The 24,871-nt window shown below is 41.9% G+C and overlaps 1 protein-coding gene and 1 long non-coding RNA gene across 3 annotated transcripts in view; one reads left to right on the forward strand and one right to left on the reverse strand.

The window, feature by feature from the left end:
• Positions 1-10,574, reverse strand: part of ABHD11 (abhydrolase domain containing 11) — a 26,093-nt gene extending 15,519 nt beyond the window's left edge. Inside the window, exons 1-2 of one of the 2 annotated variants that reach the window (XM_075854099.1) lie at positions 10,347-10,574; positions 2,082-2,217 (exon numbers count right to left, since the gene is read on the reverse strand). In XM_075854099.1, coding sequence (XP_075710214.1) covers positions 2,082-2,217; positions 10,347-10,468 — 258 coding nt within the window. In that variant the 5' untranslated portion in view covers positions 10,469-10,574. Of the gene's footprint in view, positions 1-2,081; positions 2,218-9,483; positions 9,546-10,346 lie in introns of those variants that run through there. The other variant, XM_075854100.1, reaches the window with a different exon arrangement.
• Positions 10,352-23,623, forward strand: LOC142743377 (uncharacterized). Its single transcript, XR_012881552.1, has 3 exons — positions 10,352-10,636; positions 22,486-22,592; positions 23,097-23,623. It is a non-coding gene; the product is annotated as an uncharacterized LOC142743377 (long non-coding RNA).
• The last annotated feature ends 1,248 nt before the right edge of the window (positions 23,624-24,871 follow it).

A 24,871-nucleotide genomic window follows, 5' to 3' on the forward strand; every position in this document is an offset into this window, starting at 1 on the left:
CTCCATGCATCACCCCCTCACACCACGACATGCTATTAAGTCGCGGTGCGCGAATGGGTTAATGCGCAGCGGATGGTGCGGAGTGAAAATTACAATTTTACAATGATATGCCATTTTTGTGCACAATATGTTGTGCCCAGTTTGTACCACTGAAGACAAATACCTCATAAAATATTAAGCGGGTTCTCCCGAGTATGGCGATGCCATATCTATGGACGTAAACTGCTGTTTTGGGACACTGTAGGGTTCAGAAGGGAGGGAGCGCCATTTGGCTTTAGGAGCGCAGATTTTGCTTGGTAGTAGTTCTGTTTGGGGTTTTACCGGTATTTCAGTTTATAATGTGGGGGCATGTGTAAGTTGTGCGGGGTACATCAGGGCATACTAAAAGGGTATAATAATGAGGTAAATAAATAATATTTCACAGATGTGTAGCCAGTGTCGCACTGATAAATGGTGCCCAATCTTATCCGCTTTTGGAACACTCTGCATATTTTGCATCGCCATATTCTTAAGAGTCAGAACTTTTTCATTTTTTCTCCACCGGAGCTGTGTGAGGGCTTATTTGTTGCAGGACAATCTAGTTTTTATTGGTGCCACTTTGGGGTACATGCGATTTTTTGATTACTTTTTATTCCAGTTTTTGGAAAGCAAGGTGACCAAAAACCAGCAATTCTGACAAAGTTTTTTATTGTTTTTTTTTTTTACAGCGTTCACTGTGGGCTATAAATGACCATTTTACTTTATTCTGCGGGTTGATGCGATTACGGCGATACCATATGGATTTAGTTTTTTTAAGTTTTGCAGCGTTTGCGCAATAAAATCACTTTTAAAAAAAAATTATTTATTTTTTGTGTCTCCATATTCTGAGAGCCATAACTTTTTTATTTATCAGTTAAAAAAGCTGTGTAAGGGCTTGTATTTTGCGGGACGGGTTGTAGTTTTTATTGATACTATCTTGGGCTAAATGCGACTTTTTGATCACTTTTTATTCTATATTTTGGGAGGGGTGGTGACAAAAATAAATAGCGATTCTGGCATTGTTTTTCACTTTTTTTTGTTGTTGTGTTCACCATGCAGGAAAAATATTATAGTTTTATAGTTTGGGTCGTTACGAACGTGGTGATACCAAATATGTGTACTTTTTTTAATGTGTTGATTTTTCTCCTATAATAAAAGACTTATTATAGGAAAAAAAAGCATTTTTGGTTTTTGTAACTTATAACTTTTATAAAACATTTCTATTGCCTTTTTTTTTTTGTTTCACTAAGGGACTTGAAGCTCTGATCGCGTCCTATGTAGTGTAATGTATTCTAACTGTCATTGTGACGTGACGGTCACTCTGACAGGAAGCCTATGAGGACCAGCCCGGAGGACATTGTCTGGCCTCTGATTGCCATGGCAACCCCCGCAATTTCATGTAGAGGCTGCCGATCTGCTCTAAACTCCTTAAATGCGGCGATCCCAATCGACCGCTGCATCTAAGGGGTTAGTTGCCAAAATCAGCAGCGATGGGACGGTGATCGGCAACAGGGACTGCAGGGCAGACACCCTGCACAGTTAATCGCTGCTGCGGTGTAGCGCTGCGCGGCAGTTAACTGTCAAAGTCCAGACGTAACTGCACGTCAAGGTGCGCGAAGTTACTGTTCACCTTGACGTGCAGATACGTCAAGGTGCGGGAAGGGGTTAAATCAGAATTGAGTCCTTTAACCCCTTTGCCGCATTTAGATGTACATGTCTCCTTTTTCCCAATAGTAGTAGTAGCAGCAGCAGAAGGGTCCACATTTTCCCTAGTAGTTGTGCCAGCAAGGTCTCCCCACCTCTTACTTCCCAGTAGAACTAGCTGCAGGGTCCCCCCGTTTCCACCAACAGTAGTGACAGCAGGGTCCCCTCTGTCTCCCTAGTAGAAGTAGCAGCAGGGTCCTCTTTTTGCCAAATAGTAGTGACAACAATGCATGCCATTCTTGGAGTGACCAATGCAGAAACATTGTACTGCATTGCACAAGTTTTATCTGGCTCATAGACATCAAATATAGGAATCAAAACAACTGACAGTCTGTCATGCTAACATGATAAGCACTTACCTTTCTACCTATCCGGCGCACCAAAGCTCGAGCAATAGACTGAAAGTTTGATTTGCTACCAAACAATCCATGAAGCAAGACTAGGGGTGGTCCAGGTGCCTTTCCATCATACAAGTCATAGGACAATGTGACAACTCTGTAAATAGCAAAGAATTAAAATATTACATAAGATCCATAAAGAAATTTCAAAGAATACTATCCATTAACCCCTTCCCTCTTTAGCCACTTTTGACCTTCCTGACAGAGCCTCATTTTTCAAATCTGACATGTGTCACTTTATGTGGTAATAACTCCGGAATGCTTTCACCTATCCAAGCGATTCTGAGATTGTTTTCTCGTGACACATTGGACTTTATGTTACTGGCAAAATTTGCTCGATATGTTCAGTATTTAATTGTGAAAAACACCAAAATTTAGCGAAAAATTGCAAAAATTAGCATTTTTCTCAATTTAAATGTATCTGCTTGTAAGACAGGCAGTTATAATACACAAAATTGTTGCTAATTAACATCCCCCATATGTCTACTTTAGATTGGCATCGTTTTTTGAACATCCTTTTATTTTTCTATGACCTCACAAGGCTTAGAACTTTAGCAGCAATTTCTCACATTTTCAAGAAAATTTCAAAAGGCTATTTTTACAGGGGCCAGTTCAGTTGTGAAGTGGTTTTGAGGGCCTTATATATTAGAAACCCCAAAAAAGTCACCCCATTTTAAAAACTTCACCCCTCAAAGTATTCAAAACAGCATTTAGAAAATGTCTTAACCCTTTAAACATTTCACAGGAATTAAAGCAAAGTAGAGGTGAAATTTACAAATTTCATATTTTTCTGCAGAAATACATTTTTAATACAATTTTTTTTATAACACAGAAGGTTTTACCAGAGAAATGCAACTCAATATTTGTTGCCCAGTTTTTGCAGTTTTAGGAAATATCCCACATGTGGCCGTAGCGTGCTACTGGACTGAAACACCGGCCTCAGAAGCAAAGGAGCACCTAGTGGATTTTGGGGCCTTATTTTTGTTAGAATATATTTTAGGCACCATGTCAGGTTTGAAGGGCTCTTGCGGTGCCAAAACAGTCAAAATCCCCCAAAAGTGACCCCATCTGGGAAACTAGACACCTCAAGGAAATTATCTAGGGGTGTAGTGAGCATTTTCACCGCACAGGTTTTTTACAGAAATTATTGGAAGTAGGCCGTGAAAATTAAAATCAACATTTCTTCAAAGAAAATGTAGGTTTAGCGATTTTTTTTCTCATTTCCACAAGGACTAAAGGAGAAAAAGCACCGCAAAATTTGTAAAGCAATTTCTCCCGAGTAAAACAATACCTCACATGTGGTGGTAAACGGTTGTTTGGAGACACGGCGTGGCTGAGAAGGGAAAGAGCGCCATTTGGCTTTTGGAGTTCACATTTAGCAGGAATGGTTTGCGGAGGCCATGTCACATTTACAAAGCCCCTGAGGGGACAAAACAGTGAAAACCCCAAACAAGTGACCCCATTTTGGAAACTATACCCCTTGAGGAAATTATCTAGGGGTATAGTGAGCATTTTGACCCCACAGGTTTTTTGCAGAAATTTTTGCAAGTAGGCTGTGAAAATGAAAATCTACATTTTTTCAAATAAAATGTAGGTTTAGCTAATTTTTTTTCATTTCCACAAGGACTAAAGGAGAAAAATCACCATAAAATTTGTAAAGAAATTTCTCCCGAGTAAAACAGTACCCCACATGTGGTAATAAACGGCTGTTTGGACACACGGCGAGGCTGAGAAGGGAAAGAGCGCCATTTGGCTTTTGGAACTCAAATTTAGCAGGAATGGTTTGCGGAGGCCATGTTACATTTACAAAGCCCCTGAGGGGACAAAACAGTGGAAACCCCCCACAAGTGACCCCATTTTGGAAACAACACCCATTGAGGAAATTATCTAGGGGTATAGTGAGCGATTTGACACCACAGTTTTTTTGCAGAAATTATTGGAAGTAGGCCCTGAAAATAATAATCTACATTTTTTCAAAGAAAATGTAGGTTTAGCTAATTTTTTCTCATTTCCAGAAGGACTAAAGGAGAAAAAGCACCACAAAATTTGTAAAGCAATTTCTCCCGAGTAAAACAATACCCCACATGTGGTAATAAACGGCTGTTTGGACACACGGCAGGGCTTAGAAGGGAAAGAGCACTATTTGACTTTTTGAGATCACATTTAGCAGGAATGATTTGCGGAGGCCAGGTCACATTTGCAAAGCCCCTGAGGGGACAAAACAATGAAAACGCCCAAAAAGGGACTCCATTTAGGAAACTACACCTCTTGAAGAATGCATCTAGGGGTGTAGTGAGCATTTTGACCCCACAGATGTTTCATAGAATTTATTAGAATTAGGCAGTGAAAATAAAAACAGTCCTTTTTCTTCAATAAGACGTAGCTTTAGCGCAAATTTTTTCATTTTCTCAACAAATAAAGGAAAAAAAGAACCCAACATTTGTAAAGCTATTTCTCCCGAGTACGGCAATACCCCATATGTGGTCATAAACTGCTGTTTGGGCAAACGGCAGGGCTCAGAAGGGAAGGACCGCCATTTGGAGTGCAGATGTTGCTGGATTGGTTTCTGGGCACCTGTGGGCCCAAAACAGTGGAAACCCCCCAGAAGTGACCCCATTTTGTAAACTACACCCCTCAATGCATTTACCAAGGGGTGTAGTAAGCATTTTAACCCTGCAGGTGTTTTGTAGAAATTAGTGTGCGCTCAATGTTGCAGAGTGAAAATGGGATTTTTTTCCATAGATATGCCAATATGTGGTGCCCGGCTTGTGCCACCATAACAAGACAGCTCTCTAATTATTATGCGGTGTTTCCCGGTTTTAGAAACACCCTACATGTGGCCCTAATCTTTTGTCTGGACATATGACAGGGCTCAGAAGTGAAGAGTACCATGCGGAGTGGAGGCCTAATTTGGCGATTTACAAAGTATTGGTTCACAACTGCAGAGGCTCAGATGTGAAATAATAAAAAGAAACCCCTGATAAGTGACCCCATTATGGAACTGCACCCCTCAAGGCATTTATTAAGGGGTGTAGTGAGCATTTTCACCCCACAGGTCTTTTCCATAAATGAATGCGCTGCGGATGGTGCAAATTAAAAATTTATATTTTTCCCTAGATATGCCATTCAGTGGCAAATATGTCATGCCCAGCTTATGACGCTGGAGACACACACCACAAAAATTGTTAAAAGGGTTCTCACGGGTATGACGGTGCCATATATGTTGAAGGAAACTGCTGTTTGGGCACGCTGTAGGGTTCAGGGCCGAGGGAGCACCATTTGGCTTTTGGAGAGCGGATTTTGCTTGGTACTATATTTGTTTGAGTATTGCTGGTGTTTTATAATGTGGGGGTACATGTAAGCGGGGCGGAGTATATAAGGGGCATAGTCAGGTGGTATAAAAAAATAAAAATAATCCATAGATGTGTGTTACGCTGTGAAGCAATCCTTTCTGCACAGGCCGGTGTCGCACTGATAAATGGTGTCATTTCTTATCCCCCTTTTGGTCCACACTCCGCGCCTTTGTAGTTTGGGGAATTTTGCTGGGAAAGTATTATCCTGGTATAATACGGGCACCGTCGCTTCCATCGGATATGATTGGGCCCTCCCTTCCTGGTTCCCTAATTTTAGGTCCTTGATAAATCGCCTCTTGAAACAGAAGAAATGTTCTCCTCGGGCACAACTGCATATTTTTTTATTTCCTGACTTATTGGAGCCATAACTAATTTTATTTTTCATAGACGTAGCGGTATGAGGGCTGGTTTGTTGCGGGACGAGCTGTAGTTATTATTGGTACCATTTTGGGGTACATGTGACTTTTTGATCACCTTTTATCCTATTTTTTGGGATGCCAGGTAAACCAAAAAACGCAATTCTGGCACAGCTTTTTTTGGTTTTTTTTTATACAGAGTTCACCACGCATTATAAACTACATGTTACCTTTATTCTGCGGGTCAGTACGATTCCGGCGATACCTCATTTATAGAACTTTTTTATGTTTTACAACTTTTTGCACAATAAAATTACTTTTGTAAAAAGAATGTATTTTTTCTGTCGCCAAGTTGTGAGAACCATAACGTTTTAATTTTTTTGTCGACGGAGTTGTATGAGGGCTTGTTTTTTGCGGGACGAGCTATAGTTTTTATAGGTACCATTTTTGGATACGTGCGACTTTTTGATCACTTTTTATTGTAATATTTGTAGGGCAAAGTGACTAAAAAACAGAAACTCTGGTAACGTTTTTTACGGGTTTTTTTTACGCTGTTCACCGCGTGCAATAAATAATATAATATTTTGATACCTCCGGTCGTTACGGTCGTGGCGATACCAAATACATATGGTTTATTATTATTTTTCAATAATAAAGGACTTGATAAGAGTAAAAGGGGGATTGTGTGTTATTTGATTACTTGAAACTTTTATTGTTTTCAAACTTTTATTTTTTGCACTTTTTTTTACACTTTTTTATACTTTTTTTACACTTTTTCTCAAGTCCCACTAGGGGACTTGAAGGTCCAACGGTCAGATTTTTTTTTTTCTAATACATTGCACTACCTATGTAGTGCAATGTATTAGATCTGTCAGTCATTCACTGACAGCAAGCCGTTTAGGCTTCGCCTCCCGGCGGGGCCTAAATCGGCTTCCGTAATGGCAGAGCAGGAGACCATTGTGTCTCCTGTTGCCATAACAGCAGTCGCCAGTCCCGATTGCCTGTCAGGGCTGGCGATCTGCTTGTAACCGCTACGATGCAGCAATCGCTTTCGATTGCTGCATCGAAGGGGTTAATGGCAGGGATCGGAGCTAGCTCCGGTTCCTGCCGTTACAGGTGGATGTCAGCTGTACAGTACAGCTGACTTCCACCGCTGATGACGCCGGATCAGCTCCTGACCCGGCGCCATCTTGCCGGCAGCTACGGAAGCCGATCAGGCTCCGCCGCCGGGCGGATCTTGACCGGCTTCGGTGCTAGGCAGACCGGGAGGCCAGTATTAGGCCTCCGGTTGCCATTGCAGCCACCGGAACCCCGGCAATTTCATTACTGGGGTTCCGATGAGCTGCAAACACCTTAAGTGCAGCGATCGCGTTTGAGCGCTGCACTTAAGGGGTTAATGGCGGGGATCGAAGCTAATTTCGGTCCCCGCCGTTACAGTCGGATGTCAGCTGTAAGATACAGCTGAGATCCGGTGATGATGGGACCGGCTCAGCTTCTGAGCCGGTGCCAAACGTTTGACGTACATGTACGGCAAGATGCGGGAAGTCAGTACTTTCCATGACGTACATGTACGTCAAATGTCGGGAAGGGGTTAACATGCAGAAGATCTCCGCCAAATCCGAGGAGCAGTCCTCCCTCCTGAAGGGGGCAGATATTTTACAGCTTTTTGGGACATTGTAAAGGGACCTTTTCAATTTGCTTACTCAGATTAGGACCGATCCCCACCGATCATATACCGATGCAGTGATGCTGTAGGAGCCAGTGCCCATAGGAAGTCCCTTAAAGTATGGGTTATTTGGGCCTAAAATTTATGTCAGCACGTTATCAAGAGTAACAAGGCAATTACCAGTCTGCCTGCAGATGGTAGAAGGTAGCATAGGTGAGGCATCTGTGCCCAAGCTTTCACCACATCATTACCTTCCTTACAGAAAATGTTCCTAGAACTGCTTCTATGGAAAACCACCTTGTTGTAGCATTTTATAATCCACTATTTTCCTCATAAGAGTACATTCACATGGACCGGTTAATAGAGGGCAGCAAAAATTCACACCACTGCAGTATTACAAACACCACATCTCTGTCATAGGCCTTACTCACATGGCCGTGTTCGGTCCGTGAGATTCGGACCGTATGTCGGCCACATTTCCCGGACCGATCACAGTTTATGGAGCCGTACTCCTAGCAGCATAGTCATCCATGATGCTGTAAATCACTGCCTCCCCGTGGGACTACCTGCCCGTATTGAAAACATTATTAAAGTATGGGACAGTATTTCCGTGGGGAGGCAGGGAGAAGAAGCATCATACAGAACTATGATGATGGGAGTCCAGCTCCCTGAACTGCGTTTGGTCTAGGAAATGCCGCATGTCAGTATGAAAAGCTCTAAGAAATGTTTCTAGACCTGGAAAACATGATTGTGATTTCAAGATGTGAGTTTGAGGGCTGCATTTTTTCCCATTAAAGTCAATAGCGAAAAAACTAATAAAACCTGTAAGGCTCAGTCCATACTTTATATTTTTATGTTGTAGTGAAAACAAATTGGGCAAAAAACGCGATATGAACGCAACATAAGGAAGTATAATTGAAAGGTTAATATTTGTCTTTGAACTGGGCCTAAGAAAAAAGGCTAGCTGCCGAGATATAGACATTTCCCACAAATGTCAGAAACCAGTCAGAAATAGCAACTGAATGAGAACTTATTTTTATTTTCCTGTTAAAATTATTTATTTATAACTCGCCACCAGTCTCCATCTGGAATGTGTATGGACACGTCCGTGGCTGCATTGTCCAACTGCTACAGACGACAAAAATATTTTGTCCATAGTGACATATTGTCCTGCAGCCATGTGACATTACTTTACTAAGGACAATACCACTGAGGCCTATTGAATACACAGGCCTGTCTGGGACAGCATTTTAAGGCATTATTTACACGAGCGTAATATACGCGTGTGCTTTTCACGCGTGTCGTACGCACCTATATTAGGCTATGGGGCAGTGCAGACAGTGCGTGAATTTTGCGCAGTGCGAGTGCGTTGCGTAAAACTCACGACATGTCCTTTCTTTGTGCGCTGTTCGCACATCACGCACCCATTGAAGTCAATGGGTGCGTGAAAACCACGCATGTCGCACGGAAGCACTTCCGTGCGAACTGCGTGATTCGCGCAACAGCTGTCAAACTCTGAATGTAAACAGAAAAGCACCACGTGCTTTTCTGTTTACCAACATCCAAACGGAGTGTCATAATGATGGCGGCTGCGAGAAAATCACGCAGCCGCGCATCATACACTGATGACACACGGAGCTGTTAAGTGCCTTTTGCGCACGCAAAACGCCTCGTTTTTTGCGTGCGCAAAACGCACACGCTCGTGTAGATCAGGCCTAATGGTAAGTGTATTAGGTCGCAGTCAATTAATATTTTGTCCTATGTTTAACGTAGACTGTGGCGGATGCCGAACAGTAGCATCCGTCTGCCACAGACTATTATGGGATAGATTAAAAGTATACATCATGAATAGAGATGAGCGAACCAATTGGGGTTCGCAACGCACGAATCGGCAAAATGGCGGTCGCCCGTGAGTGCTAACAGGCATTTAACAGGTAAGAGAAAAAAAGGAGGGGAGACGATTAAAAAAAGAAAAATACCATACTCACCCTCTTCTGGTCCCCCATAGTGACGGGTCCCTGCCGGTCTCTGGAAATGACATCGTTTTGTTCCTTGTGACTGCTGAAGCCTGTCAAAACGACATAATCTCAGGAGGCTGGCAGGGATGCGTTGCTACGGTAGACAAGGAGGGAGTGAGTATGCTATTTCTTTTATTTTAGGATACAGTCCATGAAGACAAGGCAATCGGAGCATTTGTGATGAACTTATTTTTAATCATGAACTATCATGACATATCCATTAAACAGATACCGTTATAGGCTATAGGTGACGGGTGCCACCGTTAGACATTTGTCATCCATAAACTATAATTTCATTCATTTAACGTTTATGTCGTGAAAAGTTATGCGTCAATTCCTCACCCACAGGCAGCCATATTAAAGAAAACATACCGTGCGGTGTACTTTTTTAATCCGCAAAACGGAAAAGCGCAGTCTACTAAGCTTTTCCACACTGCAAACAAAATACTAAGACTAAAAGGACACTATTTGGCCTTCATCGGGGTAATATGGACTTGTTTAGCATGTATGTTAGGAGCTTTTCCAACGTGCACACTAAACGTAGGTCAAACACAACATGTGAACAGGGCCTTACAAAGTATTTTTTAAATCTTATAGGTTTTTTGCCCTAAAAAGTCTTTGCATGGTTTCACTGAATTAAACTTAAATCACATAGTGGTAATCCATGCTCAGCCCAAGCAAGGAACAACTGTATTTCTTTATTTTTTATTTCTAAGAACGTCAATCGCATCATTGAAAGTAACCATACAAGTGACGTGGAGTTACGCCGAATATGACCACGCACGCACGCACACACACGTTTGCATCACGTAATGTCGTCATTACGTACTCACCCGCCATGGCTTTTGCGATGTGTTATTAGTAAAGCTCTTGTTGAAGCTCCGAATGCGATTCTTGTTAAAAGTCCACAAGTCCGACTGCCCCTCGCGTACACATGAGATGCCAGCAGCGGCATTTTAAGCGGCTATACGGCCGGATTACAACGCCCGGGCTGAGGACAGATTCGGAGCCTCTACTGCGGTCACAACGTAAAAGGGCGGGGCTTCGGCAGTGTCACATGATCGTGCTGGTCGCAAGATAATGGAACCATTTTAACTACTGGCAGAGCCAAAGTCTGCAGAGGGTATTTATATGCAGATATATATATATATATAGTACTTCTGGCGCCTTATAAAATAAACTTTACACATCAAAGGTTGAGCGAGCTGGTCAAGGACTGTCTTAATGAAGGGACTAAATTGGCGTATGCTAACAGCTTTCCAGAAGGTGGTGTCCATAGCTTAGTCCGATGATGTTATTGACAGAGTGCTAGAGGAGGATGAAATGTATCCTTAACCCCTTCCCTCCACAGCCCTTTTTCAGATTTTCATTTTCGTTTTTTCCTTCCCACTTTCCAAAAGCCATAACTTCTTTATTTTTCCGTCGATCTAGTCCTATGAGGGCTTTATTTTTGCGGGACGAGTTGTAGTACCATTTATTTTGCCATATAATGTACTAGGAAACAGGAAAAAAATTATTTGTGGGGTAGAAAATTAAACAAACAGCGTTTCCTCCATGTTTTTTTGCGCTTCGGTTTTATGGAATTCACTGTGCAATTAAAACAACATGTTAACTTTATTCTCTGGGTCAATACGATTACGCCGAGACCAAATATATATAGTTTTTTCTATATTTTACAAGTAAAAACCTAAGGCTGGGTTCACACGACCTATTTTCAGACGTAAACGAGGCGTATTATGCCTCGTTTTACGTCTGAAAATAGGGCTACAATACGTCGGCAAACATCTGCCCATTCAATTGAATGGGTTTGCCGACGTACTGTGCAGACGACCTGTAATTTACGCGTCGTCGTTTGACAGCTGTTAAACGCCGACACGTAGAATGACTCCCTCGGCAAAGAAGTGCAGGGCACTTCTTTGCCACGTAATTTGAGCTGTTCTTCATTGAACTCAATGAAGCAGCTCAAGATTTACGAGCGTCACAGACGCCTCGTAAATTACGAGGAGGAGCATTTACGTGTGAAACGAGGCAGCTGTAAACAGTCTGTCTTTTCACACGTAAATGCCTCTCATCGTGTGAACATACCCTAAGTGTAAAAAATAAAATTTATTTTGTGTTGCCAAATTCCGAGAGCCATAACTTTTTTTATTTTTCCGTCGTAAGTGGTATGAGGGCTTATTTTTTGCGGGATAAGTTGTAGTGTTTAATAATACCATTTTGGTGTACATGCGACGTTTTGTTCACTTTTTAGTTCATTTTTTGTGGGAGATGAGGTGACCAAAAAATAGAGATTCTGGCGTTTAGAATTTTTTTTTTTTTACGGCGTTCACCGTGCGGGTTAAATAATGATATATTGTAATAGTTCAGACTTTTACAGATGCGGCGATACCAATTATGTTTATTTATTTCTTTACTATGCTCTAGGGGGAAAATGGGAAAAGGTTTTTTTTTAACTTTACTTATTTTTTTTACATTAAAAAAAAACTTTATTGAAATAATTTAAAGTTTTTTTTATTAGTCCCCCTAGGGGACTTCAACCAGCGATCGTTAGATCACTTGCACGATATACTGCAATACTAATGTATATCGTGATTCTGACAGGCATCTATTAAGCCCTGCCGGAGGCAGCGCTTAAAGAGGCTCTGTCACCACATTATAAGTGGCCTATCTCCTACATAAGGAGATCAGCGCTGTAATGTAGGTGACAGCAGTGCTTTTTATTTAGAAAAACTATCTATTTTTACCACTTTATTAGCGATTTTTAGCTTTATGCTAATTAGTTTCTTAATGCCCAACTGGGCGTGTTTTTACTTTAGACCAAGTGGGCGTTGTACAGGGGAGTGTATGACGCTGACCAATCAGTGACCAATCAGCGTCATGCACTTCTCTCCATTCATTTGCACTGCAGATAGCGATATAGCTATATCGTTATCTGCAGCCTCATACACAAACACTAACATTACTGCAGTGTCCTGATAATGAATACACATGACCTCCAGCCAGGACGTGATATCTATTCAGAATCCTGACACATCTGAATCTTTTCTGTGAGATTTCCAGAAAGGCAAACGTAATCTCGTTTACATCGTAATCTCACAAGATTACATTTGCCTTGCTGTAAATCTCACAGAGACGCTACAGACGTGTCAGGATTGTGAATACACACCACGTCCTGGCAGGAGGTAATGTATATTCATTGTCAGTACACTGTAGTAATGTTAGTGTTTGTGTATGTGGCTGCACATAACGATATAGCTATATCGCTAGTGCAGTGTAAATGAATGGAGAGGAGTGCATGATGCTGATTGGTCAGCCTCATACACTCCTCTGTACAACGCCCACTTGGTCTAAAGTAAAAACACGCCCAGTTGGGCATTAAGAAACTAATTAGCATAAAGCTAAAAATTGTTCATAAAGTGGTAAAAATAGATTGTTTTTCTAAATAAAAAGCATCACCGTCACCTACATTATAGCGCCCATCTCCTTATATAGGAGATAGGCCACTTATAATGTGGTAACAGAGTCACAGGACTCATTTATTCACATGGTCTGATGCAATATTCTTTTTATCTGTGTCCATATCTTTGTCATCATTACGTGAGGGTTATTTGAGGTAGGTTCTTTTCTGGGGGAGTTAGTATTGGGCTGCTTATCAGGGCAGTATCTCCCAGTTGAACCAGTTAGGCTGGATTCACACGAACATGTTCGGTCCGTAAAGGATGGAACGTATTTCGTCCGCAAGTCCCGGACCGAACACAGTGCAAGGAGCCGGGCTCCTAGCATCATACTTATGTATGACGCTAGCAGTCCCTGCCTCGCTGCAGGACAACTGTCCCGTACTGTAATCATGTTTTCAGTACGGGACAGGAGTTCCACGGAGAGGCAGGGACTCCTAGCGTCGTACATAAGTATGATGTTAGGAGCCCGGCTCCCTGCAGTGTATTTGGTCCGGGACTTGCGGCCGAAATACGTTCCGTCCATTACGGACCGAACACGCTCGTGTGAATCCAGCCTTATAGCAGCCATCTACTTTTTTTAAATGTTTTTATTGTGTTTGTGGAGTATTTTTTGTTAATAAATTTATACGCTGCATAATATAGTCTTTGTGTCTATAGACTTTTTTCCATATACATACCCGTGCGTGTTCATTGTCTTTATCCATTGTAGTTTTTAAGGGTATGTGGCAACATTTATGCGGTGCCCCCTGGTGCATTTTTGTCAGTTAGCACCTTTCTATTGTGCCCACGCTTGTATCTGGCTAAAAAAAACCTTTTCATCGCCATACATTTCTATCATGTTGGCAGCACGTCCCGTTTACACAGGGAGACATGCTGCCGACAACAATGATTTTTAATTCTGCATAAACGTCTCGATCAGCTGATGAACAAGTGTTTGCTCATTCAACGGCTGATGGTTGCCCTGTTTATGATCGAGAACAGCGTTCCGTTAACACTCGTTATCCCGATAATTGGCCAGTGTAAAAGGGCCTAAAATCTCACACTGTTGCCCAAAAGTGTGTAAAAACCTGCAAATCTGGTGTAATGGCCACAATGACTTGCACTTCAGATGCTGAGCTTTGCAGTGTCGTGTTCATTCAGTATTCACTAAAGCTGACAATGTATCAGTAAATATACAACTGTCCACTAGATGTCGCTGCTACTTCTGATAAGCACACGACATTACTTTTTGTCTTGTAATTCATATTCTCTACACCTTGTATGATAAAAATGAAGGAATGATGACTGTATATGTATTACTTTGTAAACATGTATGACAGTTCCTTTAGTCCGCCATCTTATAGGTAAAATATTCTATCACTTCATGACCGGTGTGGATCTGACCTCTAGGAATATAGTTGTTCCTAAGAGCAAAGAAGCCCCTTCTGCAGTTTCTCTGTACAGGTTGAGTCCCAACCACCTGCTGTGCAGGGAACTGCAGATCTTCATTCAAGCCCCATCGATCTAGAAGTAACGGCATATTCTAGCAATATGCCATCACTTCTGGAGGGAAAACCCCTTAAAGCATTTAAGCTATATACATTGGCAGATGTTAGAGCATGGTGCTAAGTGCTCCACCACATCTACTTTCATCTACTCCTATAATTGGCCAGGTAGGAGGTGCGGGATAAGAGTCTTTACCCATCTCTCTACTCTCAGCAATTGAGCAATGCTGAGATGGCATTCATGAATGCTCGGTGTGCCAAGAATTTGGGGAATTAGGCGAGAAACCACTCACACAGCATCACCTTCTTTACAGACAGAAGCAGGGTGCAGCAGGAGGATGACCGTACATTTCTCCTATTTGGGGTTGTCTGGGCATGGGGCAGTTTTTCACACTGATGACCTATCCACCTGAATTTATGCAGTGCTCGGTGCTGGAAGCAAATGGCTCCCGTCACTGTATAGCGGCCGTGCTGGGTTCCTGCAGCTCATCTCCTATTCACCTAAATAGGAGCAGAACTGCAGCACGGCCGCTATACTGTGACCGGAGTCTTCTGCTTCCGGCACTGAACACTGCGTAACTTCCGGAGGCAGCATGTATAGCGGATCGGTGCGGGGTCTGCGTGTCGGACCACCACCGATTGTATACTGATGACCTATCCTGTGAATAGGCCATCAGTATGGAAAACCGCCCCGTGCCCGGACAACCCCTTTGAATCTTCAAAGTCTTGTCCAAGACTATATCTAGTTGTTTATTTAACACACAACATAAAATTAAAAAAACCTTTAAATGTCCATTAAAATAGAAGTGTCTGTTTTAGTAAATACTTGTGTTTCCCATAAAATACCAATTCTGGAGCTCTACATTATGCCGTCCCTTTCTTATTCCTCTTGGAAATCTATGAATAAATTAACAACTGGGATTCACCATTCACCATTCCTCTTGTCAATAGGGTGTGTCCCTTCACTGATTGGACAAATGTGTTCAGGGACACGCCCCATTTTGGGACACAAATAATTGTGACAAAAATACTGACCGTGTAAAATGCCTGTGGAAAAGTTGATCTGCTGTATATTTATAGAATTACAGCTAAGATAATTCTATCAACAAGTATGCAATATACATATATCCCAAATCTGACTACATCTATTGTATTCAGCACTCCAGCTGTTGTGAAACTACAACTCCCAGCGTACACTGACAGCCAAAGGCTTTATAATTCCAGCCAAAGACTTTATAATTCAGGGCATGCTGGGAATTGTAGTTTCACAACAGCTGGAGTGCTGAACGTTGCAGACCCCTGATCTAGTGTGTTAGTATACAGAGTATATTCTATTAGGCGGGATTCACACGACAGGGTTTCCCGGCCGGGTGCCGGCCGTTAATAAATCGGCCGGCACCCGGCTGCATTAGGAATAATAGACCCCTAATGGGGCTATTCACACAACCGATTTTTTTAACGGGCCGGGAAAACCGGCCGTCAAAAAATGGGACATGCCCTATTTTCGGCTGGGTACCCGGCCGCCCGGCTCCCATAGAAGTCTATGGGGCCGGGTCATACACGGCCATCACCGGAATGTGTCCCGAGTGATGGCCGGGTCTACCGTCGCTCGCCGCACTCTCTCCTCCTCACAGCGCAGACTGCATGTGAGGAGGAGGAGTTGATGCCATTCGGACGAATGGCTACGCTGGAGATACTGTGTGGCAGGGCCGGGGTGTACAGCAGGTGGAAGGGAGCGCTACGCTGGCTCCCTTCCCCTGCTTGTTACGGTTCCCGACCACTGGCTGTATTTTTACGGCCAGCGGTCAGGGTCCTTAAAACCCGAGCCATAGACTTTTTATGGCTCGGGTTTTAACTTGCTGCCCACGCGATCGGGCAGCTGAATGTCGGGTCTCCGGCTGCCAGGGACCCTGAGGAGAGGATAGAAGCAGCTTTCGCTGCTTCTGTCTTCTCCGATCTCTTTTTACACAGCACTCAATGAACGCTGTGTATAGGAATAGAGACAGCAGCAGCGGCGCTGTCTCTATTCCTCCCGGTGATCATGTGACTCGTCACATGATGGCCGGGTGCCGTTAGTGACAGACTGCTGCTGGGTCTAACTAGACTAGACCCAGCACAGCCCTATTAGTGACAATCGTCACTATGAGAGGGCTGATTTCCCCTGTAACTGGGGCTGCTGTGCAGCTCCAGTTACAGTGGAAAAACATGGTGTAAAAGAAAGAAAAAAAATATTAAAAGTTCCAAAAAGGTCTTTTTTGACCTTTGAGGGACAGACCATAATAATAAAAAAATAAGTAAAGTGCAAAAAATCCATCCGATTAAAAAACGGTCAGGGAAAAAACTGGATGCAAATCGGGTCCAAATCGGCCGGTAAAAACGGCAACACGGCCTGGAACAGAATCGGAACGGATGCAAACCGGCCGGGAAAATCGGCCAAAAACAGCCGATTTTCCCAGCCGACACTCGGACCCTGTCGTGTGAATGCAGCCTTACAGTGTATAAAATACCCTATAATATTTAGTCCATCACATCGTCTGTCCTAAACGACATATCAGGCTCAGTCCATATCTTGTTTTGTGCACACGTTTGTGGTATACAATGACGTATGCGTTTGTAACATGCTTACGTTTTTTGTAGTATACGTTTTTATACATTTGTGTCCGTTCTTACTAATAAAAACGTATACTTTTTTTGTTCTTTAGCTAAATCAAACTTTGTAAAGTCAAGATTTCCCATATAAAGTTACAAAAAACATATGCAAACGTAGGGTTTAACCCCTTCCCGCCGCAGCCATTTTTCAGATTTTCATTATCGTTTTTTCCTCCCCACCTTCCAAAAGCCATAACGTCTTTATTTTTCCGTTGATATAGTCCTATGAGGGCTTGATTTTTGCGGGACGAGTTGTAGTTTTTCATAGCACCATTTATTGTGCCCTATATTGTACTAGGAAACGGGCAAAAAATTATTTGTGGGGTAGAAAGTGAAAAAAACTGATTCCTCCATTGTTTTTTGCGCTTTGTTTTTACGGAATTCACTGTGCAATTAAAACAACATATTAACTTTATTCTCTGGGTCAATACGATTACGGCGATACCAAATATATGTAGTTTTTTCTATATTTTACTATTTTAAGTAAAAACCTAAGAGTAAAAAATAAAATTTATTTTGTGTCGCCAAATTCCGAGAGCCATAACTTTTTTATTTTTCCGTCTATTAAGTGTTATGAGGGCTTATTTTTTGCGGGATAAGCTGTAGTTTTTAATACCATTTTGGCGTACATGCAACGGTTTTGATCACTTTTTATTTAATTTTTGTGGGAGATGAGGTGACCAAAAAATAGCGATTCTGGCGTTTACAATTTTTTTGTACGCCGTTCACTGTGCGGGTTAATGATATATTGTAATAGTTCAGACTTTTACAGATGCGGCGATACCAATTATGTTTATTTGTTTTCTTTACTATGCTCTAGGGGGAAATGGGAAAAGGGGTATTTTTTTTAACTTATAATTTTAATATTTTTTTTATTACATAAAAAAACCCCCTTTATTTTACTAATTTTTACTTTTTTTTTATTAGTCCCCCTAGAGGACTTCAACCAGCGATCGTTAGATCATTTGAACTATATACTGCAATACTAATGTATTGCAGTATATCGTGATTCTGACAGGCTTCTATTAATGGAAACACAAACATGGCGGACCTGGGGAAGCCATAGATGGCCCCCAGGAAGCCATAACAACCAACGCCACCCGCGATTGCATGGCGGGGGGCGCGATGAGCTGTTAGAGGGGGTCGCCCCCCTTTCTAACGATTTAAATGCTGCGGTCGCTATTAACCACGGCATTTAATGAGATAAACGAGCAGGATCGCGCTCGAGCACGATCCCGCTCGTTACTCTGAAGTGTCGGCTGTAACATACCGGCATCGTATGGAGCGGGTTCGCTCCGTGAGCCCGTTCCATACTTCCCCTACCCGACTTTGGCGGATGGATACGTCAAATGTCGGGAAGGGGTTAATATTGCATACGTCGTCCATACGTCGCCATTGATTTAACATCTGCATGGAGTTTGTATGTTCTCCCTGTGTTTGCGTGGGTTTCCTCCGGGTACTCTGGTTTCCTCCTACACCCCAAAAACATACCAATAGGGAGTTTAGATTGTGAGCCCCAATGGGGACAGTAAAAGAGGACCTCCTGTACAGCGCTGCGTAATATGTTGGCGCTATATAAGTAACTGAAATAAATAAATAATACAAACCTAAGGATACACAAACGACACCATTAGGGATCCGTCCTGACCATAGAAATCAATGTGCACGTTGTGGTACACGTTTTGATATGGTTTTCTCATGTCAAAACGTGCACGTCAGACGTAGAGTAAAAACGACATGTGAGCTTAGCCTTACCTGGGAGGCCATGTGATCTCCTGGCTCTAGACATTTATCAGAATACCATAAAGAAATAACCATATGGTAGTTGCTTAGAGAGCTGCCTGCATTTATAGCATCCCTATAAAGGTGAATTGGTCTACTAGAATCTGACATTGGTACATGTAGGGTCAGTTATATTTTAAGCTTTACTTTGTTGATATAATAAACATGGTACGGAGCTGGGATCATTCATTCAGAGTGACTCATGCAGCCTCTCCTACATCATGAAGTGATAAAGCGCTGTATCTGGACACGGGGCAGTTTAATGAGTACATGATGTGATATTTGGCTTTCTACTCCCTTCACTTTCCAGTTTCTCCGAAACAGCAAGGAATGCAGTGCAGTACAGTGATACCGGTTACCAGGGCAAAGAAAATAAAGGTTGTTTCTATCAATAAACATTTGTGATTTCTTGGACTCCATTATAATTTAAGCAATTAAAGAAATGGTGCCCCCATAATAGTATTAGCTACAATACCCCCATAACACAACTTGCCGCAGTGCCTTAGCACTTTGAGGTTTGTCTTTTGTTGTGGCGTTTGTTTTCTTTTGACTTGCGTTTTTGAGTCAGCGATGTTTTTTGCAGCATGCTGTTGGTATTGCATTATTTTCAGGAAGTTTTTGGTGTTGGGGCGACCCCCTCTGTCACCCTATCACCCCCTCCCGGCAATGCATTCGTGGGGTGGAAATGGTTGTCTTGGCAGCCTGCGAGCCTAATACAGGCCTCCAGATCTACCATGTTTGTCCATCTATCAAGCCTTGCCAGAGGGGCAGTGAGGAGGATTTTGAATGGGCTGGCGGTCACGCATGTGTGCTGCCGCTCCATTCAATGTCTATGGTGAAAGTGGAAACAGCCAAGCAAACATTTGTACATTACAGCTGCCAAGGGGGAGTATGGAGCAGGTTCACAGGCTGAACAAGATCGGGGGAGATAGTTGTCATGGCAGCCTGCGGTTCGTCATAAGTATTGCAGTATATTGTAAAACCAATCCAACGATCGCTAGTTCAAGTCCACTAGGGACTAATAAAAAAAACTGTTAAATAATCTTTTTTTCAATGTACAAAAAAATAAAATAAAGTTGAAATCCCCCATTTCCTATTTTTCCCCCCAAAAAATGAATAAAAAGTGATCATAAGTCACATGTATGCCAAAATAGCACCAATAGAAACTAAAGCTTGCATTGCAAAAGACAAGCCCTCAAACAGCTCAATCAATTTTTAACAAATATTTTTTACTTTATAAAAGTGGTAAAACATAAAAGAAACTTTATAAATTTGGTATCGTTGTAATAGTACCGATCCCACAATATATTTTGCCGCACGGTTAACACCGTAAAACGAAACCCAAAACAATTAGTAGAATATTTTTTTCAGATTTTACCTAACATATAATTATTGTTTTCAGTTTACCGTTACATTATATGGTACATTAAATTATGCCATTAAAAACTACAACTTGTCCTGCAAAAAAATAAGCCCTCATACAGCTATGTCATTGGAAAAGTAATAAAGTTATGGCTTTCGGAAGGTGGGCAGGAAAAAATAAAATAAAAATAAAATAAAAAAACGAAAATTATCTCTAAAGGGTTAATAGGAGGACAGAAAAAAAGCACACTATACTGTAATACATAGGTATTGCAGTGTATTGCACCAGCGACCTAGCGTTCAAGTTCCCTAGTGGTACTAAAAAAAATGTAAAATAATGTTTTTAGTTAAAAAATATTAAAAGTTAAAAATAAAAAAAAACCCTTTCCCATTTTTCACCTAAATGTAAAAAAGAAACATAATTGGTATGACCACATCAATAAAAGACAGAACTATTGCGATATAACATTATTTAATACACAGGGTGAACACCATAAAAAAAAAGGCCACAATTGCTGTTTTTTGTTAACCTCACCTCCCCAAAAATGGAATAAAAAGTAATCAAAAAGTTGTATGTGTTTCAAAATGGTACCAATATAAACTAGAGCTGGCCCCGCAAATAACAAGACATCACACAGCCTCATCTGTGAAAAAATAAAAAAGTTATAGGTATATAGCGACACAAAACAATTTTTTTTAACATATTGTTTTATTTTGTACAAGTAAAAAATAACTGAGGCGGGAAGGGGTAAAGGCCCTTTTACACCGGACAATTATCGGGCAAACGAGCGTTCCCAGAAAGCTTGTTCCCGATAAGTGTCTGGTGTAAACTGGGCTACGATCAGCCGATGAACGAGTAAACGCTTGTTCATCGGTTGATTGCTCATTTTAAATGCAGAAAATATTATCGTTGTCGTCCGCACATCTACCTGTGTAAACAAGGAGATGTGCTGCCGACATGATAGAAATGTATGAGGACGAGCGATTGTCATAACGATCGCTCGTCCCCATACATAGCTCCTTGTGAAAGAAGCAAACGAGCGCCGATCAATGAGCTGTCACATTGATCGGTGCTCGTTTACATGGCCTTAACATAAAAGGACCTTAACATATAAGTTGCTGGCTTGCGAGATAGCTGTAGTTATTACACATGAAAGTAATGCCTCACGTGTGCGCCGACCCGAGTCCCGTCAGTGATCCGAGGAAAGATAAAACATGTCCTATCTTTCCTCGGATCGGAGACTCTGAACATTTTTCACGGACCCGATTCACCCGCTAAAGTGAATGGGTCCGTGAAGACTATCGGGTGCCACTCGGATGCCGTCAAAAACCCTCCGAGTGGCACAACGGTCGTGTGCATGAGACGTAAGGGCTGCACAATGCTTGTTAGGCAGACATATTTCCAGGGTGTATCCCACCTACTACACATACTCATTACTTGTCATTATGTCATTTTTAACTGGTGTGGATTCGTTTTAATTTAAGGTCATATAACGCTCATTGCCGATAATTGCTCTGTGTAAACAGGGCAGCGATCAGCAGATGAATGAGCATCTCGAACGATCAATCATCTGCTGGTCGTATCATTTTAAAACACTAAAAGATTATTGTTGTCGGCTGCACTTCTCCTGTGTAAACAGGGAGACGCGCTGCCGACATGATAATAATGGATGGAGACGAGCGATCGGAGTAACGACCGCTCGTCCCCATCCATAGTTCCGTGTGACAGGAGCAAACGAGCGCCGATCAACGATGTCTCGTTAATCGGTGCTCGCTGCACCGGCCTATTTTCGGCCAGGATAAAAGGCTCTTTACACTGAAAAAAAAGGTGGTGGTATTAACTGAAAACATAAATGCACAGTATAACTTCAATGGATGTGGTGTCTATTTCTACACGCTCCGTCTATTGCTGACAGTCAGGTATTTAAGCTATGTAAATGAGCGCCGCATTCACATTATTCGTTTAACAGCCAAAAACAGCGACCAGCATTTAAATACAATTTGTTGCAAGGAAACAATAAACTAAGTTCATGCCCATGGGGCACAATAAAAATGCAGCGGCAGAACTCACATAGAACTGTATTTGCATCTCCTAAAAAGAGGGTTGATTTCACTGATTGATAACCTTGGTCGGTTACCTTGTAATGCAAAACAGAGAAAGCGGGAGACTGTTGTCTGGAAATAGACAGTATTGAATACATTGAAATGTTTTCCCATTTTCCCTTTTCTTTTTATAGGTTTGCAATAGATACAACCTTTGTGACTGTACCTGTATATTGTAACCGAGCATATGCCGGTTACTAAACGTATTCTTGGATAAAGTTGCTTTTCCTGAGCTTTAAAGGTTAGTGGGGCCCACTGTCTTAGGACTGCCGACTTGGAAAAAATAACCATTGTTGACAGATTGTTCTAACTACAGGAACCTCTGCATAGCAGGGGAACGGAGCCGGGCACAATGGGAAACCTGCTGCGTCGGACTTGGCTTATACTGTATTGTGAATAGAGTTCAAAAGCGTCAATCTAAACAGGAATTTCCACTTTCTATTTAAACAAAGCACTGGCTTGGGCTAAACCTGTAAAATAGCAAATATCACATAACACACCAGTGACTGTAATCCTGCTAATAACTAGCACATTAGTCCTTACATTATTAAATGGCTGCTGGTATAGGAACTGCAGTTCAGAAAATGTGAGGCAGAAAGGATGGCGGGGAAGTACTTCCCAGGGGAAAAGATGTGTTTGTGTAATATCGGCGCCATCACAGTGCTTTTTTTTTTTTTTAAAAAGAAATAGATTGATAAAAGAAGTCATAATTTCAGCTACAATTTTGTGATTTTTTTTTTTGTAGATGCAACTTCCTAGTAGACAATGCTGACCATCAGACGAGGAAGAGGTTAACCACCGTGTTACCCACTATCCCTCCCACCTGCACCTGTTGCAGTATCGATCATGTGACACAAAAGTTTCACCTGGCTACAGAGAGCGGAACGTAATCCTGAGGGAACCTTAGCTGGAGTAATGGGAGGAGGTGGGGGGTGGTCACACAGCAACAGGACTCTGCTATTACACAAACACAGGCACTCAACCCAGACGAAGAGATCCGCACAAAAGGAAAATGAGTTTAGAAGCTATAATGAGGAAATGGCCCCAGGTGCCAGCTGCCGAGGGGCAGGAGGAGTAGAGCATCTTGTGAACCTTCACGGAAATATTTCTGCATTAACCATTATAATAAAATGTCAGCTATGTGTGCGGAATGTGAAGGGGAATCTCACAAATGAAGTGATTTGAAGTGTACAGAACGGGATCACTTCTGTAGATATGGCGTCATATAAAGCATAAGTAAAATTTTCCCTAAAAAGCTAAATAATTTCATTTTTTTATGTTTAATCCGGCCATAGATAAGATGCAAATCTTTAATTTGTCTGGTGTTTTATACAACACAAACATTTTTAACACTATACAGGCCAATTGCACACGGTCGTATTATAGCCCTGTACAAGCTACGGCACCTATACATGTCTATGGGGCTATATTGTACTTCCATAGGCCCTTAATTTCATATTTTCATATGCCTCTGATTTCAATTTGTCGGATTCATAAGGAAAAATCGTGCGATGTTCTATTAGGTGCCGTATTATGGAGATGATCTACCTTATGGAAATACACTGCCTTATGGATGCACCATGAGATGGCACATGGAGTACATACACCTTTTGCCATGTATATGAGCCGTTAGTCTAGAGTCTTATGTCTACCTGAAATTTAGCAGGTGAGTAGAGAGAAAACTGCCCTAGACAAGACAACTTGCTCTGATCTGAACCGCGTTCCAAAATTTGTCATTATTGTAATGCTGGTCAATAAAGGAGCCGTTGATTTCAATGGTGACGGATCCAGTGCAAATGACCCAGCGTCAAAACGATGGAAACCCTTGCAAAACGGAGACAAACGGAAACCATTTGCACCGGATCTGTCACCATTGAAATCAATGGTTATTCAAACGGAAACCTATGGTTTCCGTTTGTTTCAGTCAGGGTTCCGTTCATGGGTTCCCCTGACGGAAATCTCAGACGGAACGCCTGAATGAAGCCCTGACGCCGATGTGAACAAAGCCTAAGTCTGTCCAAAAGCCTACATTTTAAACTATAATGCAGCAATCCTTATCTTGACTCTAATAACTTGCTTCAGCGTGATCACTTAAAGAGACTCTGTCACCACATTATAAGTGCCCTATCTCCTACATAATGTGATTGGCACTGTAATGTAGATTACAGCAGTGTTTTTTTATTTTGAAAAATGATCAATTTTGACCAAGTTATGACCTATTTTAGATTTATGCTAATGACTTTCTTAATGCCCAACTGGGTGTTTTTTAGCTTTTGACCAAGTGGGAGTTGTAAAGAGAAGTGTATGACGCTGACCAATCGGCGTCATACACTTCTCTCCATTCATGTACTCGGACGATGTGCTGTTACTTACTCACACATTAATGTTACTGAAATGTCTTAAGAGTGAATAGGCTTCGCTTCCCGCCAGGACGCGATGTCTATTCACAATCCCGACACATCGCTTCCAGCCAGGATGCGATGTCTATTAACAATCCGACACTCCGGTAACGTTTGTGTG

This window comes from Rhinoderma darwinii, chromosome 2, assembly GCF_050947455.1.
Source record: "Rhinoderma darwinii isolate aRhiDar2 chromosome 2, aRhiDar2.hap1, whole genome shotgun sequence".
In the NCBI taxonomy this organism is placed as follows: Eukaryota; Metazoa; Chordata; class Amphibia; order Anura; family Rhinodermatidae; genus Rhinoderma; species Rhinoderma darwinii.